The sequence below is a fragment of the Ceratotherium simum genome, chromosome 2, assembly GCF_057802395.1.
Source record: "Ceratotherium simum simum isolate JZ-2026a chromosome 2, ASM5780239v1, whole genome shotgun sequence".
In the NCBI taxonomy this organism is placed as follows: domain Eukaryota; kingdom Metazoa; phylum Chordata; class Mammalia; order Perissodactyla; family Rhinocerotidae; genus Ceratotherium; species Ceratotherium simum.
This window is the reverse complement of record NC_141901.1, coordinates 2,235,788-2,252,257: the sequence shown is the minus strand read 5'-3', so window position 1 is coordinate 2,252,257 and position 16,470 is coordinate 2,235,788. Positions and strand designations below refer to the sequence as shown.

Sequence of the window (16,470 nt, the reverse complement as noted above, 5' to 3'; positions counted from 1 at the left end):
CGTCCACTTCTATGTAAGGCTAACCTACTGTTACCTTAATTTGTATATTATAATGTAACTATTATATTTAAAAATCACTTTGCCTTGAACGAAACTCAGTAATAACCTTGTTTATCAGGTATGCATGTGTATGTGTATATAGCAGTAAGAATAAAACAACTCGTACAGTTTTGGTTTGTGCACATGTGATAGCATCTCTGTGTATAATGAATATATACGGTAGTTTGCCTCATTTTGCTGTTTTATGTATGTGTGTTTGGGGAGGTGGAGGTTGTTTTGTGGGCAAGAATAGTATTTGTGCCATCACTGAGGTGAACAATACGGGAGTTGTAGTTGGAAATACTTTTGATTTAAGCTGCACTTTCCTGTAACAAAATGTGAAGTTTTGGCTGAAGTGGGGGCCTGTTGAAAAATGATTTTCAGAGAGCTAGTTCTAATTCTGTTTATGAAGTAGAAATGTGTGTTCTCATATCTTAGAAAAGTCCTACATTTTTATGATCTTAATTAGAGGCTCTTCTTTCTACAGAAATAGGAAGGTCGTTGATTATTCACAATTTCAGGAATCTGATGATGCTGGTAAGTTTTGTGATTTCAATAAATTATAAGTTAGACCAACTAGTGGAAGAATAGCTAGCTTATGTACTTTTTTATCATGCTTTTGGAATAAGTTTTCTTTTTTATTTTTAGACTACATATGTATATAAATTATGTCACAAAACAAGCAAGTTAAACTTGCATGGATTTTAACTTTTCCCTAGTAAATCATTGATAATGAACACTGGAATAATTTTTTTCTTACCTGGTTTTGGAGTCCAAAGTTTAAATGTTCAGTAGTTCTGGTGCAGTGTTTATTAGTTAATATATCCCTTGCTATAATCTTAGTAAAACTTGTATCTTGTAATAGGGAGTATTTAAATTTTTTGCTTAATAAAGTAACTAAGATGAGAGTATTTTGTGAAACAACTTTGATTTGTGAACTAATTCATCATAAAATGAATAGTGTATCTTAAATCTTAGCCATAAAAGGTTTCTTTAGAATAAGTCCTTAATCTCATTTTCCAGATGCATTTACTGTTCTTTTTTTTTTTTTTTTTTTTTTTAATGAGGAAGATCAGCCCTGAGCTAACATCCATGCTAATCCTCCTCTTTTTTTTGCTGAGGAAGACTGGCCCTGGGCTAACGTCCGTGTCCGTCTTCCTCCACTTTATATGGGACGCCGCCACAGCATGGCCTGTTGAGCGGTGCATCAGTGGGCGCCCGGGATCTGAACCCGGGTGACCAGCAGAGGAATGTGCACACTTAACCGCTACGCCACGGGTCGGCCCCTCTTTCTTTCTTTTTTTTTTTTTTTAAATCTAATTTTACTTTATAAAGATAATATGTGCATTTTGGGAAAACTTAGAAAATGTAGAAATGTATAAAGAAGATTAAAAAAAGAAGATAATCCAACCTCCCAGAAGTAATACTGACATTTGTAAAATGCTTGCTAAATGTTTGCATTTACTCATTTAATCCTCAGAACAATCCTGGCAATGAAAAACAAGCCATTTTAACTTCTTTGTTAAAAAAGGCCTTTTGCCTTTATTTTCCTTTTAAAAACGTAATTGAAGTCTTGCTATAGAATTTTGGGCTCTGGGCCGGCCCGGTGGCTTAGCGGTTAAGTGTGCGCGCTCCGCTACTGGCGGCCCAGGTTCCAATCCCGGGCGCGTACCGACGCACCGCTTCTCCGGCCATGCTGAGGCCACGTCCCACATGCAGCAACTAGAAGGATGTGCAACTATGACATACAACTATCTACTGGGGCTTTGGGGGAAAAAAAAGGAGGAGGATTGGCAATAGATGTTAGCTCAGAGCTCATCTTCCTCACCAAAAAGAGGAGAATTAGCACGGATGTTAGCTCAGGGCTGACCTCCCTCACAAAAAAAAAAGAGAATTTTGGGTTCTGTCCCCTCCCACCCCATCCCTACTTATGAGTACGTAACCTCTCGTATTATTAAAAGTTATTTGAAAAATTACTATTAATGGTTGTACAGTATTCCATAATGGAATTTATAATATATCCAACTATGTAATAATTGCTGAAGCTTCAGACTACTTCCAAATCTTCACCATTATATATAATGGTGTAGTAAGCAGTTTTGGAAATAATCACTTTTTAAGGTGGGGTAATTTTCTTTAGTTGTATAGGACTTTTGAAATCAGAGCTGTTTTCCTCAAGTGCCAGAGTATGCTATATTTATAATTTTTTATAATTTTATTTATTTTTTTCCCCAAAGCCCCAGTAGATAGTTGTAGGTCATAGTTGCACATCCTTCTAGTTTCTGTATGTGGGATTCAGCCTCAGCATGGCTGGAGAAGCGGGGCGTCAGTGCGCGCCCGGGATTCGAACCCGGGCTGCCAGCAGCAGAGCGCGAGCACTTAACTGCTAAGCCATGGGGCCGTCCCTGAGTATGCTATATTTAATACTTTAGTTTAAAAGTAAAAGTAATTTACTTGATAACAGTAATTGTATTAGGATTATAGAATTGTGGCATCTTTACATTCTAAATGCTTGTAATATAACCATATTACTATAATAATTTTCAAATACAAAGATGTGAAGACAAGGGAAAATCTTGAATAAATTAAAAGGGTAGGATATAAAGTGATAAGAGATTTGGCTGTGGCTATATTAAAATATACACATGACAACTAAAGGGTAATACGCAAAATGGAAATGATTGAGTTAAGGTAGTGGGACTGGGGTGGAAAAGAATTTAAATGTTTGTGAGGAGGACTAGCCCTGAGCTAACATCTGATGCCAATCCTCCACCCCCTTTTTTTTTCTTGAGGAAGATTGGCCCTGAGCTAACATCCGTGCCCACCTTCCTCTACTTTATATGGGACGCCACGACAGCATGGCTTAACAAGCGTTGCGTCGGTGCGCGCCTGGGGTCCGAACCTGCGAACCCTGGTCTGCCGAAGTGGACCATGTGCATTTAACTGCTTGCACCACTGGGCCGGCCCCAAAAGAATTTATTTTTTTAAAAATGAAAGAAAATTATTTGGCAAGTCCTGCCCCCTCACCATTTAAATAGCATGAGAGATAATTATCTGAGTAAGAACAGTGGTAATTTCTACATGTAAAAATCATAGTATTTTTCATTAAATTTGAAAAATGCTCTGTTTAGATGAAGATTATGGAAGAGATTCGGGCCCTCCAACTAAGAAAATTCGATCATCTCCCCGAGAAGCTAAAAATAAGAGACGATCTGGAAAGAATTCACAGGAAGATAGGTAAGAGGCATTGTTAATCTGTTCTTACACTGTCATGGCTCTGAGATGAGGGTAGTCTCTGATGTCTAAATTGGTGGAATCTCCATTTACTTTGGGAAAGTGTCTACTTAATGTTGTTTTGCTATTTCATATTATCTCACGCAGTGCTTCTGAGTCTAGAGCTTAGCCTCTTTAAGATCATGAGGCTTCCTTGGACTCAACCTGGAATCCAAAGTGATCTCCAAGATGGCCTTTGTTGCTACCTCAAACCTGAACATAAGCAGAAAGATTGTTAAGTATGTAGTTTGTTACCTAAGGTTAGTATTGACATTTTCATCATAATGATAGCAAAGAATATGTGACCTTTCCCATTCAGTAATAGATCTGGCAGAATCATAACTAAAGCTTATAGAATCTTCAGGTGTATGGCCTGCCAAGTTTTACTATTTATAATCAGTTCTTCTTCATTTAAATAATTTAATCATTTAAGCAGTTTCCTTTCCCTTAGTTTTATAAATGAGTTCATACGAGTTGTAATTTTAACTATAATTGCCTCATGAGACCAGGGTATTGTAGCTTTCACATCTGCTCTCACAGGTATATACATGTACTCTCTTACTCAGTGTAGCATAACTTTCAGACCTCCTTGCTGATGGTGATGATGAGGATGATGATAGCTACTATTTATGATTATTATGTACCAGTCTCTATTATGTGCTGGTTTGTATTCATTGTCATTTAATTCTCACAACACCCTTACTAGGGTAAGTAACATTAACTTGGGAGGGGTTCAGTGATTTATCCAAGGTTACTCAGCAAATGGACCAACAGGTTTTGAAACCATGTCTGTTGGACTCCAAAGTCCATTTTTTAACCTTTGGACTATACCATTTCCAAATAATACTATTAAGTGTGAGCAGTTCAAAGAAATGAAATATTTCTCACTAGTTCTACGATATTTATCTTCGAGGACTAAAATCACCATAATAAAGCCCCAGGCAGAAGTCATTACATTCTGAGTTCACAGGAGGCTAAATTTGTAGAAATAACAATATTAAATACACACATTTACCTAGTATTTTCTGTTTGCTTGTATTGCTAACCTCTAATATTTTTTTCCTGGAGAATTTCAGAAATGTGGTTTTGAGGGAAATTAAGGCAAAATTATACTTGGGGAGACAAGTCTTCCAAAGTTTCATAGTATATCTCTAATCCAGTTTATTGTAGCAGCCCAGTTTAGAACTATGTTGCATTATATTCATTTAGTATATTTCTCCTAGGAATGAGCTGAATTCCTGGCCTGTTATAATGTCTTGTCCATGTAATTGCTACCTAGCCTAAATTTTTTCGTGTTGGCAATCATTTGGTTTTATTATTCTCTCCGAAGTGTCAGAAATGGATGAAATAAAATACAGCTTTTATTGCCATTTGTATTAAGTGCCTTGTATGTTTATTCCCTCAGACCACTATTATGTTGATTTTTTTCTGTTGGTCTCTACTTAAAAGTTCAGCTTTTATTGACTTTGCTGTAATGGGGCTCACAGATTGATAAATGCTCTCTATAAACTCAACCATAAAAGAACTAGAGAAAATGATACACTTCTTTGTCATTGTAATAGCATTGTGAATTAAATGCTTATTTCGCATAAAAACATTTACATAGAATAGTCACAGGTTTCAGAATATATAGGTGTCTTGGATCAGATTGCTTAGTAAAGAAGTATGTTTGGTTTTTCTCTTTTCTTAGGAATCTTGGGTACAGTAGTTTGTCATTTGAGTGTGGTCTAGATTATGAGATATACCAAAAGAAATTTACAAGACTTGCTGTTTGAGAAAGGAAAGCCATGAAGGCAATTCTTGTGTATGAGTGTTCCTTTTTTTGTCAGAATTTCTCGTGGAATCCTAAAATTTTAGCACTGAATAGTACCAAGTGATTTACCTAAGATCATACAACTAATTAATGACAAAGATCCTAAATTCCCGAGTTAAGATTTGTGAGGACATAAAATGTGCATCTTTGTGACTTAAAAATTATTTTATAAAACTTTCCATTGAACTTTGAAGCTCCTTAACTTCTTTTTTTTTTTTTTTTAATTTTATTTATTTATTTTTTCCCCCAAAGCCCCAGTAGATAGTTGTATGACATAGCTGCACATCCCTCTAGTTGCTGTATGTGGGACGCGGCCTTAGCATGGCCGGAGAAGCGGTGCGTCGGTGCGCACCAGGGATCCGAACCCAGGCTGCCAGCAGCGGAGCGCGCGCACTCAACTGCTAAGCCATGGGGCCGGCCCAAAGCTCCTTAACTTCTTATTTTACTTTGCAGCGATGTTGAGCTTACTTTTAGTTTTTCTATGACAAGGCAGGCCTATGTGTTGATATTTCTGATGTATTGAAATATTGGAGGCAAAAAATATTAGGTGATAGTTAATTATTTTCTTTTTTGTTTTAGATAACTTTTGAGGCATATTGTAATTTATATAACTAAACTCCAATTTCCCTTAATAGTTGTATTTTAGGTGTTTTTTGCGTCTGTATTTGGTGCTGTCCGTTTATTTGCCTACTTTATCACCATTGACACATTATGTAATTTATTTTAGTATTTTTATACTCTGCCTCTGACAACAGAGAATTTTTTTCTTGTTAAATGTTCTTGTGAACCAGGTCTTATCCATAGGTGAGAAATTTTCAGCCTGTGTTGAGATACCTTCTTTTTTTACCTTTGGGTCTTTGGAAGCTGTATTTTCCAAAAGTAGATAAAATTGTGCTTATTCACCAGCATCCCTATAAAGGAGGGAAATAATGGAAGCAGTTTCACTCCTCAGCATCTGTTTGAATATTTTATGTATAAAAGAGGTGTTCTTCAGTTTTCTCCAGTCAGATACCAGAGATCTATGTTTACTTAGATTTTGATCTAAGACTTTTAAACTTTTTCTCCCTTCCCCTTACAGTGAGGACTCAGAAGAAAAAGATGTGAAGACCAAGAAGGATGATTCTCACTCAGCAGGTAGTAAACAATTTTTAATGTAATAGGTATAATTCTATTTATGTATTCGTTGAACGTTTTAATGAGTGGTTTTATAATAATGCCAGACACTGTTGTAAATCCTGGCATTGCAGGCATTACACGTTTCCGTCTTTGAAGAGCTCGTAGTGATTCTGACTCTCGGTGGCTTATTAGTCACTCATGAAGGTTTTTTGAACATACTGCTTATGCTCTGTCCCACCCCAGGATTTTTGATTCAGTAGGTCTAGGTGGGACGTTGGGCTTTGTTTTTTAAAAGTATTTACAGATTATTCTCATGCATGGTCAAGATTGAAAACCATTTATCTCAACAAATAAAAGACATCAAACTAAATATAATAATAATATGTATAATACTAAGTGAAATAGAGGTATAAAAAAGAGAGTGATCGGCTCTGAGTTGAAAAGCAAACTAAGATTGGTTTCAGTGTTAGTCTTTTTAGCTGAGAGGTAGTCCTTTGAAACAGTAGCCACAGAGAAAGCTTTTTGTAAGAATTTTAACTTAAAAGAATTAATGAGACTTCATGGCCAAATAAATTGTTAAATCCTGATTATTTATTGTTGGCAAATATTTTTTTAAGTTGAACTTTCCTAAGAATTGAGAGTTTATTCCATGTTGCTCCCAGTCACTTCAGTTTTGACCTGCATTGCCCTGCTCTTGCCTTCCTGGATCTCCCTTCAAATGAGGCTGCTGTTTAGCTAATATGTAGAGGGTAGACAAAGTTCCACCGAGTTTATTTCACTGAGCTCTTGTTGCTTTCATTCCTTTTCAAGTCTGCTATCTGACTGCCTAATTTCAAAAGAAATTATATTAACCTTTTGCACTACCTAGTGATGTTGTGATAATATAATATACACTTTTATTCTTATGCCTTGTGAATTTTGAGTCTCTGACATTTATTAGTTTATTGAGCACTTCAAGATGAATAACTGTACTGGTGTTAAGCACAGCTACTACCAGGTGGGTTTAGTTTTGAGTCTAACAAAGTCAACTTTATTCCTTGTGTCTATTTGTCTCTAGATGAGATTTTTGACAGTGAAAGTGATGACTTGAACACTGACCATGGCAAGGCTGATAGGACTATGAATGTCTCCAGAAGAGTAACAGCTAAACCTTAACAGAATAAGGGAGCCTCAAAGTCCAGGAAAAGGGCTATAGGTGGAGACTAATACAAATATACCTTGATCTAGAGCCTGTAGGCTGGCAGCCTGCCCTTTAACCAGATTTATTCACAAACACAACTGTGTTGAAATTTTTTTTAATTAATAGACTATGTAGTATGTGACAGTAATTTTTTTTATTGTAAACTTGTATTAAGATCTAATCGATCTAAATATGTGTTTTAAAGATTTCCCTCAATCCCCTATAAGTTGAAATGGCCACACCTCATTCATTGAAAAGGGTAGTAGTTTGGCGTTATTTTAGGGTCTGCATGTTTTGTATCTTAGAATAAATATCATTGGAAGACAGTCTTCTCCTCTTCTATTTAAAAATGTTTTTATAACTTTAGTTTCTAAAAACTGTGAAACATACATTTGAACGCAATTGAGAATTTTAGGGCACAACACTGGTATAAGTTTAAAGTTATGTTATAGAAAGCATGTTTTCACACCTAATTTCAGCTATGTTATCACTTAAAACTGCATATCTAAGTTATTTTATATTTAATAGTGGTTATATAATTTTATTCAAGTTCATGTTTTGAATTTTAGCTCCTTTTTTGTTTATTTTGTAGAAATTAAGGATAGAATTTACCCTTTTTGAATGAAATAAAGCTGCAGGTTATATCTCATACTGGCTTTTCTAGTCAGCTGTCAAATAAACTCACAACGCTTTGATCATTTGATATTGCAGAGGACAGTGAAGATGAAAAAGAAGATCATAAAAATGTGCGCCAGCAACGGCAGGCTGCCTCTAAAGCAGCTTCTAAACAGAGAGAGATGCTCATGGAAGATGTGGGCAGTGAAGAAGAACAAGAGGAGGAGGATGAGGCACCATTCCAGGAGAGTACGTGAAGTCGGCTTGTTTCTTTGCAGTTTGTGACCTTGATTACTTTGGCATTTTTGCGGATGCTAAATGTTATAACCAGTCCCTTAAATTAGATAGTCATTGTTAGAAAAGATGACTGTGTTGATATCTGTTGATATTTTAAAAGGTTCAAAGATTCTCATGGTTATGATGTCCATCATTTGTACTCAAATACTGAATGAACAGTTGTTAGAGTAAGCAGTTACATGGTGAGTGTTGTGATTAAGATTAGTATTTTGGCCTAGTGGAGAAAGGGTGTAGACCTCCCCCGACAAAAAAGTATTAATAGCAGAATTTAGATCTTGCACACGTTACTCAGATTACTTATATGTATTTTTGCTTTGTATGTAGTTTTCTTGTTTCATTTATTCGTAGTTGGACCAAACACACCAAGTCAGTTCAGTTTCATTTCCTGGGTCTCACCAGTACTATATGGGAATGATGGATATACCAAAAGTCTTTTGATGACTTCAATTTTTATTCAGATTGTCTTACCTTTTCCTGTTTTTGACCTACTCTTCAAACAAGTTAGTCATGTAACCCTCACGTGTGCTAAACCCATTTTACAGGTGGGGCCAGTAACAACTCCACCCAAATTGGTAGCACAGCTGCAGAAAGAATCCAAGAGTGTTTGACTCCCAAATCCCCTCCTCTCGTCATTCTTAGCACTCGTTCCCTTTGTTCACTTGGAAGGATGTATACATTAAGTTGGGCGTTGAAATTCTTCTTTCCTCTCAGAAGATTCCGGCAGTGATGAAGATTTCCTAATGGAAGACGACGATGATAGTGACTACGGCAGTTCAAAAAAGAAAAACAAAAAGATGGTTAAGAAGTCCAAACCTGAGAGAAAAGAAAAGAAAATGCCCAAACCCAGGCTAAAGGCTACAGGTGAGCTCTGCAGAAATGAAAATTATTGCTTTGAAAAATTTCAAGAACCAATAAACTTTCTCTACAGAAGTTCTCATTAGGGCTTGTTGTTGACCACGTACTTAAGAATTCTGAAAGGATCCTGTCTTTACACTTGGAAGTACTATTTATTAATAAGGACTTCAGCCCCTCCAAGAGTCTGGTAGCTTAGCCCTGTTCTTAACTACCACCGTACATAAGCAAGATTTGGGGATGACCTATTTGTGTCAGGCATAGTGGTAGAAACACTGTGTTAACATAGTTATTGCTCCCCTTTTTTCCCATCGATATCACAATCCCAGCAGCTAGTGAAGACTTGAAATTGTGAAAATGTACACCTACAGTAATACGTTTAAGTTCTGTGTTCTGATCCTTACACCATCCCCTGTGCTAGCAGAATGAAACCACACTTAACAACATGGATTTGTTATCTTTGAGCCCTTGTGGGTTCTGCCAGATATTCTCCTAGTTGGAGCTAGTTTGTCATTACATTAGGAAGCTGGATTTTATTATTATTATTATTCTGGCAAATAGAGCTGAATAGGTGATTTTTTAAACCTTTTTTTTTTTTTTTTTTTTAAGGAAGATTAGCCCTGAGCTAGCATCCATTGCCAATCTTCCTCTTTTTTTGCTTGAGGAAGATTAGCCCTGAGTTAACATCTGTGCCAGGCTTCCTCTATTTTGTAGGTGGGTCACTGCCACAGCATGGCTTGATGAGCGGTGTGCAGCTCCACGCCCGGGATCTGAACCTGCTAACTCGGGGCCACCAAAGCAGAGCACGCAAACTTAACCACTACACCAGCAGGCCAGCCCAGATTTTTAAACCTTTTGCTCATCATTTCTTACTGTCAGGAATGATGGAACTACCAAGTTATTTGATGGCTTCAGTTTCTGCTCAGATTAAGTTGTATGCTTTCTTCTTCTTGACTCACTTCTTAAACATAAACAACTTTTATCATAAACAACTTTTAGTTTCACAAGCCACTAAGGATGATGTGCAGTTTCTGTAGCATCGTGTTTCTTTATTATGAGCGTTTCTGCTAATGTAACATTACAGTGTTGGTAAAAAGTGATTGGAGGGGCCGGCCCTGTGGCTTAGCGGTTAAGTGCGTGCACTCTGCTACTGGTGGCCCCGGGTTTGGATGCCGGGTGCACACTGACAGACCGCTTGTCAGGCCATGCTGAGGCCGCGTCCCACTTACAGCACCTAGCAGGATGTGCAACTATGACTTACAGCTATCTACTGGGGCTTTGGGGAGAAAAAGGGGCAAAAAAAAAGGAGGAGGCTTGGCAATAGATGTTAGCTCAGGGCCGGTCTTCCTCAGCAAAAGGTGGAGGATTAGCATGGATGTTAGCTCAGGGCTGACCTTCCTCACACACACACAAAAAAAGTGATTAGAAACCAGTGCCCACCTTGATTTTTAGTAGGTTGGGGTGTTGTCTTTAGAGATTTTATTCTTACAGATTGTTTTGTTTTGTAGCTGATTTTTATTAAAGACATTTTCTTCCTTCCCTTCCCCAAATTGATATTTTTCTTCTTTCAGTGACACCAAGTCCTGTGAAAGGCAAAGGGAAAGTGGGTCGCCCCACAGCTTCAAAGGCATCAAAGGAAAAGACTCCTTCTCCCAAAGAAGAAGATGAGGAACCAGAAAGCCCTCCAGAAAAGAAGACATCTGCAAGCCCTCCACCGGAGAAATCTGGGGATGAAGGGTCCGAAGATGAAGCCCAGTCTGGGGAGGATTAGAAGTGATGATGGTTTGGGGAGAGGTTTTATTAAAAAAAGAGGAAAAAAAAGAAAAAAGAAAAGGGGGGGGGGGCAAAAAAAGAAAACCTACTTAAGGTAGAATATGGTTTTGGCTATGGCTTGACTCATAGGCTTTCAGTGCTTTTTTCCTTTTGTTGAAAATAACATTTTCTCTCTTTTTTTTTAAGAAAACCATTGTATGTTTAATTTACCTTTTTGTCTATTGGTCTTCTCTTTGCCACCATCCTCTTCCCCATGAAAGCCACATCAAATTAATCACTGGATTGACTGCTTCATCTTTTTATTTTTAATGGAAGGTATACCACAGTTGTAAAGCAATAAGATTTGCATGAACACTATGGAAATTTTGCTTTTTGCCAACTGGTAGCAAATTGAACAGTAATCAAAAAACATAGAGGGTTTTACTTAAAAATGATTGCTTCTTTCTCTACCTAGACTTTTAAAAAAAATCAATTGTCATCTAATACGAGTTTATATATCTGTATACAAAAGTATGGATATCTAAAAAATCATGACTTTCAACTTCCACTGATGGGGCAGATAGGAGATAAAGATGAATTCTGAATTGTTACTAAAAGTATTCATGTTTTTTACCTTGGGGGCAGGGCAGAGAATGGGGTTACCTGACCTTGTTTGAGGGTATGGGTTTTTTTTTTTTTTTACTTCATCACTTGTTATCTCAGAGAGACTCAGAGCCAGCGATCCTTTTATCCTGCTACAGTCTTTAAGGAACTTAAAAAAAAAAAAAAAGCAAAGGCTGCCAAAACTTAAATCACTTTTGATTTTTTATTTCATTCTCTAATGGTTCATGTTTTAAAATATGTATGTGTCTATTCTGTTTCTTGGATAAAATTTTACCAAGGATCCAAAAAAGAAAAAAAAAAACCTAGACTCTAAATGGCAAGATCTATATACATCACAATGGATTTCTTCTCAAACTGACAGTGTTTAGGTTTTAAGCAAATAAAGTACCAGTTAATGTGAAACTCAATCACAAAGACTTGAGAATTTTCCTTTATGAAAACAGAAAATTAAAATTCTTTTATGCCATAAGTATGCATTCAGATCCCATGAATCATGCTCTGTTTTTATTTGGGGATAGACGTTTTCCTTTTCATACACCTGTCTTCCCATTTCTTTGTAGAACCATGATATGCAGTGCATCTTGACTTCTTGCTACTACGTAGGACACCACTGGACACCCACCCCCGTGCCTACCAGCTCTGCTGTAGGACATGATTTCTTCTGGCTCTCTTCCTCACTACTTCACATCCTGTGCTTGATAGGAGTATGTTCAGTGCTGCTCTCACGCTATTCAGTTTGCTTTCGTCTTTTTACTGGTGCCATTGCTTACTGCTCATGTTGCTTAAAGCAGTTTTTAAGGGGCTCAGCGGGGCTAGAAAAACCAGGCATTCAGGAGGCCTGTGTGCAGTTGATTACAGACTCTTTACATGCCTTATGAAAACAGTCAGGAAATAGATCTGTAGGTTTGGTCCTCTACATACTGATACCATGAGCTAATAGGAGCAAGGTTTAGGGGTCTTAGTGTGCTAATAAGTTGAAAAATTAGTGAAATTTAACTTCTGCCTTTTTATCTAGGTTTGCTTTCTCAATAGCTTACGCAGTTTTCTTTCTATCTTTTAAGTTAACAGCATATTTTTCTCTCAGACAACATGGCTTTCTTGCAGTTGTTCCTAGGACGAAAAGTTATTTAAGGAATATTTTTATTCTGATTTTTAAGACAGTTTAAGGAATATCCTTACTCTGTGATTTTTTAAAAAACACCCTAGTGGCAGAAAGTCATTTCACTGTTGCACTGTGTGTGTTAAAGAATGAATTTGGAGAGTTAATAGTCCTTGGCCAAAAATGCAAAATTTGAACATAAGTAGCTGTTGGATTATTATGTTTCATGATGGTTAACTTGATAGTTGTGAACTTGGTAATGAGAGTGTTAAAGATGCTTCTGTTTGCTTTAGTGGGTTTGTTCAGGTGTTCGATTTTAACAAGGAGGTTTGTATTTATATAGTAAAAGACCTATCAGTGTTTCCACCATGCACTTCTACTTTTAGGGGTTTATAACTCTATCTTACATTCCCAGTGACATTTGGGCTTTTCTTAGATTATGTTTTGTGAAGGTTGAGGGTAGGGGTCTTGTAAAACTTTAGCCTCAGTGCTTTATGTAACACACTCTCATTCATATATTAATCTGCACTAACATCTCTGTCATATACGCGCATACTTTAGAGGTAATCATGTCTTCTAGGTTACTTGTTGCATTTGGTTGGGCTTTTTGTTTGGTATCCCTTTTTAAAAAATTAATTCATGAGATTGAAAATGTATTATATATTTCTAACAGACTGGACAAAAGGATCTGTGTCCCCAAGTGAGACAGGCTCTGAATGATCTTTGTTTTCTCCACTTTTTATTGATGATTTAAAACACTCTAGTCTTCCCCTCAGATCATGCATGCAAATAGGAGGACAGCTGTGGTGTCTCAACTGGAAACAGGTGCTCAATAGTCAGGCTTGATAGTGATGTCGGGACGGGTTACAGGCTATAAGCTAATCGTGACTGGCCATTGGCACCACCCGTGACTGAAGTCCCCTTTTTCTCCAGTGTGCCTATGGTGAAATGGCAATAGCATTCACTGTCTTGTTTTGCAGTGCTCAGGAAGTGGGACATTAACCTTGAAGGTGCTTGTTTGTGTTATCTTAATTCTCTATGTTAGCTCTGTTAGGTTTACCTCTGGAACATGGATTTCGGCAGCTGTGCTGACTGACACTACATTCTAGTTCTTAAGATTCTTTTTTTCCAGGCTTCCCTCCCCAACACACACACAGCTAGAAATGGGTAGCTTACATCTTATTAAATCGGTCTGTAACTTGCTGCTGCTTTTAGCCCTCACCTCAGATTGGAATCAGTGGAGTGGGTCCACAGGATACATTTTAATTTCAGTAATAGTAGATTTGCCCTGCTTTCTAAAACCTCTCTCTTTCCTATCTTCACTCCCTATTGAGTCCATGAAGGAAAACAAATGGGTGTGTCCTCCTTTAGGGAAGTAATGAGTGGAAATCTTTTACTCTGGAAGAATAGTAGTTGATTTCCCATGAAGGAGCTTTGATATTGATTTTTTTTTTCCATAATAACTGGCTTTCCCCAGGTTCAATCCTCAGCTCAATACTTATTCTTGGTACTGGTTCAAATAGCATTTTCTTATAGGTAACTAATCAAGAGTGGAATTTGAAGTTATAGTGCAGGAGGGTTCTTGACACTCTTGTGGATATGGTCAGCTAAACTGAACTTGACACCTTTTTTTTTTTTTTTTTTACATTTTTATAATCCATGAACATTCAAGTAACAAGTGGATTTTAGAGTACTGGTTGGGGAAAGGGAGTAATGCTGTTCTTTAAACAAACCAGTGTAGGAGATGCTTTGAGAGTGTTAAAAAGGCAGGAGCAGAATTTAATACCAGGAGCAACAGGGAAAGCTTTATAAAAGATCATGTGGCCACCGTCGCTGTTCTAAAGAATGGGAGTTTCAGTTTGAACAGGTCTTTCTGTGCCTGCATCACCGGTAGCTGCACTGAGAAGAAGAAACTATCATCTTAGGAATTTGGAAAGGAAGAAACCTGGGGTCTGGTCTTTATGGCATTCAGACAGATACTTCAACAGAATGAGTGATACACATTTCCTGCCAAGGGACATGGAAAATAAAACAGGCTGGTTGCTCTCAAGGTTAGAAAATTATCCTTTTCTCTGTGCGTGGAGCTGGGTTTATTTGAAAAGGGAGTTAGTTTATTATTTGAATATTGGGACATCAAGCTATCTATAGCCAAGTTTCAATCTGCAACCCATTTTCCCCTTTGTCTTGGGATAAACTTGATACAAAATGACTTTTTAAATCCCTAAGTTATCCTTTTTCAAAGTTTAACTCACAGAATTCACAGTGGTGCTGACTGTGTATTAACCACTATTGGGAAAAGTCCCGTAAACCTGCCTGTTGCCATGCTGATGGAGTGACTGAACTGGTGACATCTGTTTGAGCATGCTTTGTGTGGCTGGTGGAATGCCACCATTGTGCGTACACTTTGTACATCAGGGGTGAAGGGAGGGTTTTCTAGATTATGGGGGAAGGGTAAAAGTGGGGGATTTTTGTTGTTCCTTTTTCTTTGGGGTAGAGGGGTATAGTACTCAGCTTATGCCCTAAATAACATATATAAAAACCCCTGAAGTATTGTGTGTGTGTGAGTGTGTGTGTGTGAGTGTGTGTTTGTATGTCTGGCAATTAAACCTTCGTCTTCTGGAAATCAGTGAATTTTTTTCTTTTATTCCTCCAGAAGTATTTGTTACAAGATTTGTAAATAAGAGCTCTACTTAGTTTGTTTACCATGAACATGTTGCAGCAAACCTTATACACCTAATTCCTGCAAGATTTAAGGAAAGATTTTAAGATTTGCCAGGTTAAGCAGCAGCCAGGTTCTCAGTAATTGCCTTGATTCATCTTTCAGACTTCATTTTGCCAGCTCCAAAACTCCCAGTCTTTCTTGATTTTAGTCCTTAATCTTTTACGTTCTGAGCAGGAAGGGTAAAAGAGAGGAACCTGCTTAAATGTATTTAATTAGTCCATCGGCTGAGACCGGGGCAGTCCCTTTCTTAATACTGCAATGTTGCTGAATATGTGATCAGACACCAGAGGATTGGGCATTCTTGCAATACCTTAACAGTGCTGAAATCTGCAGCATGGTACTAAGGAAGTTAAAGTTTGAATGTAACCACTTTATTTAAAAGTTTTTTTTTTTAATTTAAATGAAATGGGGTTGAAGTGAACATGATTTTGTTGACCATGTTCGTGAATTATAGATGCAACATGCATTGGTAGACTTGTGTGATGGTCTTTTGTGATACTTAATTTTTACATATCCCAGTCTCTGTATGTATCTGCATAGACAAAGAAAAAACAAACTCTTGCTTTCTTTTGTTGAAGGGTTTCCAGGACTGCGTGTCTGCTCCTGAGCTCTGTTTTAAGTATGTGTATCCTTTGCTTGTATTTTGTATTAAAAAATAAGAAAAAGAACCCTTTATTGTTGAGCATGTTGGCATTGTCCCCATTATTTTTTTCTTTTTGGGACATATGAAGCAAGTTATTCTTTTTCTGTATCTTTTTTTCTTTTGTAAACTTTTTTTTGTTTTGTTTAAAAATGGCTTTATAAAAGGGCTTTTATAACCCAGATGTGTGCTCTGTGTACTTATTGTAATACTCTCAAGTAAATACACTGACTTACTATACAGCTGATCACCTTGGCCTGTCAGCTCTCAGTCCTGCCTGACTTTGGGGCGGAACCTGCTTCCTGAATGAATTCTTTAGAAAATAACTGACCATCACTGTTGGTAACAAGAAAAGCATGTCTTGTCTCAAGTCAAAAGGAGTAATTAATACTTCAGAGTATAGAATCTAGAGGCAATAGATTCGCTAACTTGGTTAATCAAGGGAGCA

At 37.3% G+C, this 16,470-nt stretch overlaps 1 protein-coding gene across 2 annotated transcripts in view; it reads left to right on the top strand.

Moving 5' to 3' along the window:
- Positions 1-16,204, top strand: part of NUCKS1 (nuclear casein kinase and cyclin dependent kinase substrate 1) — a 32,865-nt gene extending 16,661 nt beyond the window's left edge. The window contains exons 2-7 of one of the 2 annotated variants that reach the window (XM_014783477.2): positions 527-576; positions 3,171-3,276; positions 6,204-6,259; positions 8,133-8,285; positions 9,048-9,194; positions 10,757-16,204. In XM_014783477.2, coding sequence (XP_014638963.1) covers positions 527-576; positions 3,171-3,276; positions 6,204-6,259; positions 8,133-8,285; positions 9,048-9,194; positions 10,757-10,956 — 712 coding nt within the window. In that variant the 3' untranslated portion in view covers positions 10,957-16,204. Of the gene's footprint in view, positions 1-526; positions 577-3,170; positions 3,277-6,203; positions 6,260-8,132; positions 8,286-9,044; positions 9,195-10,756 lie in introns of both variants that reach the window. The other variant, XM_004425113.3, reaches the window with a different exon arrangement.
- The last annotated feature ends 266 nt before the right edge of the window (positions 16,205-16,470 follow it).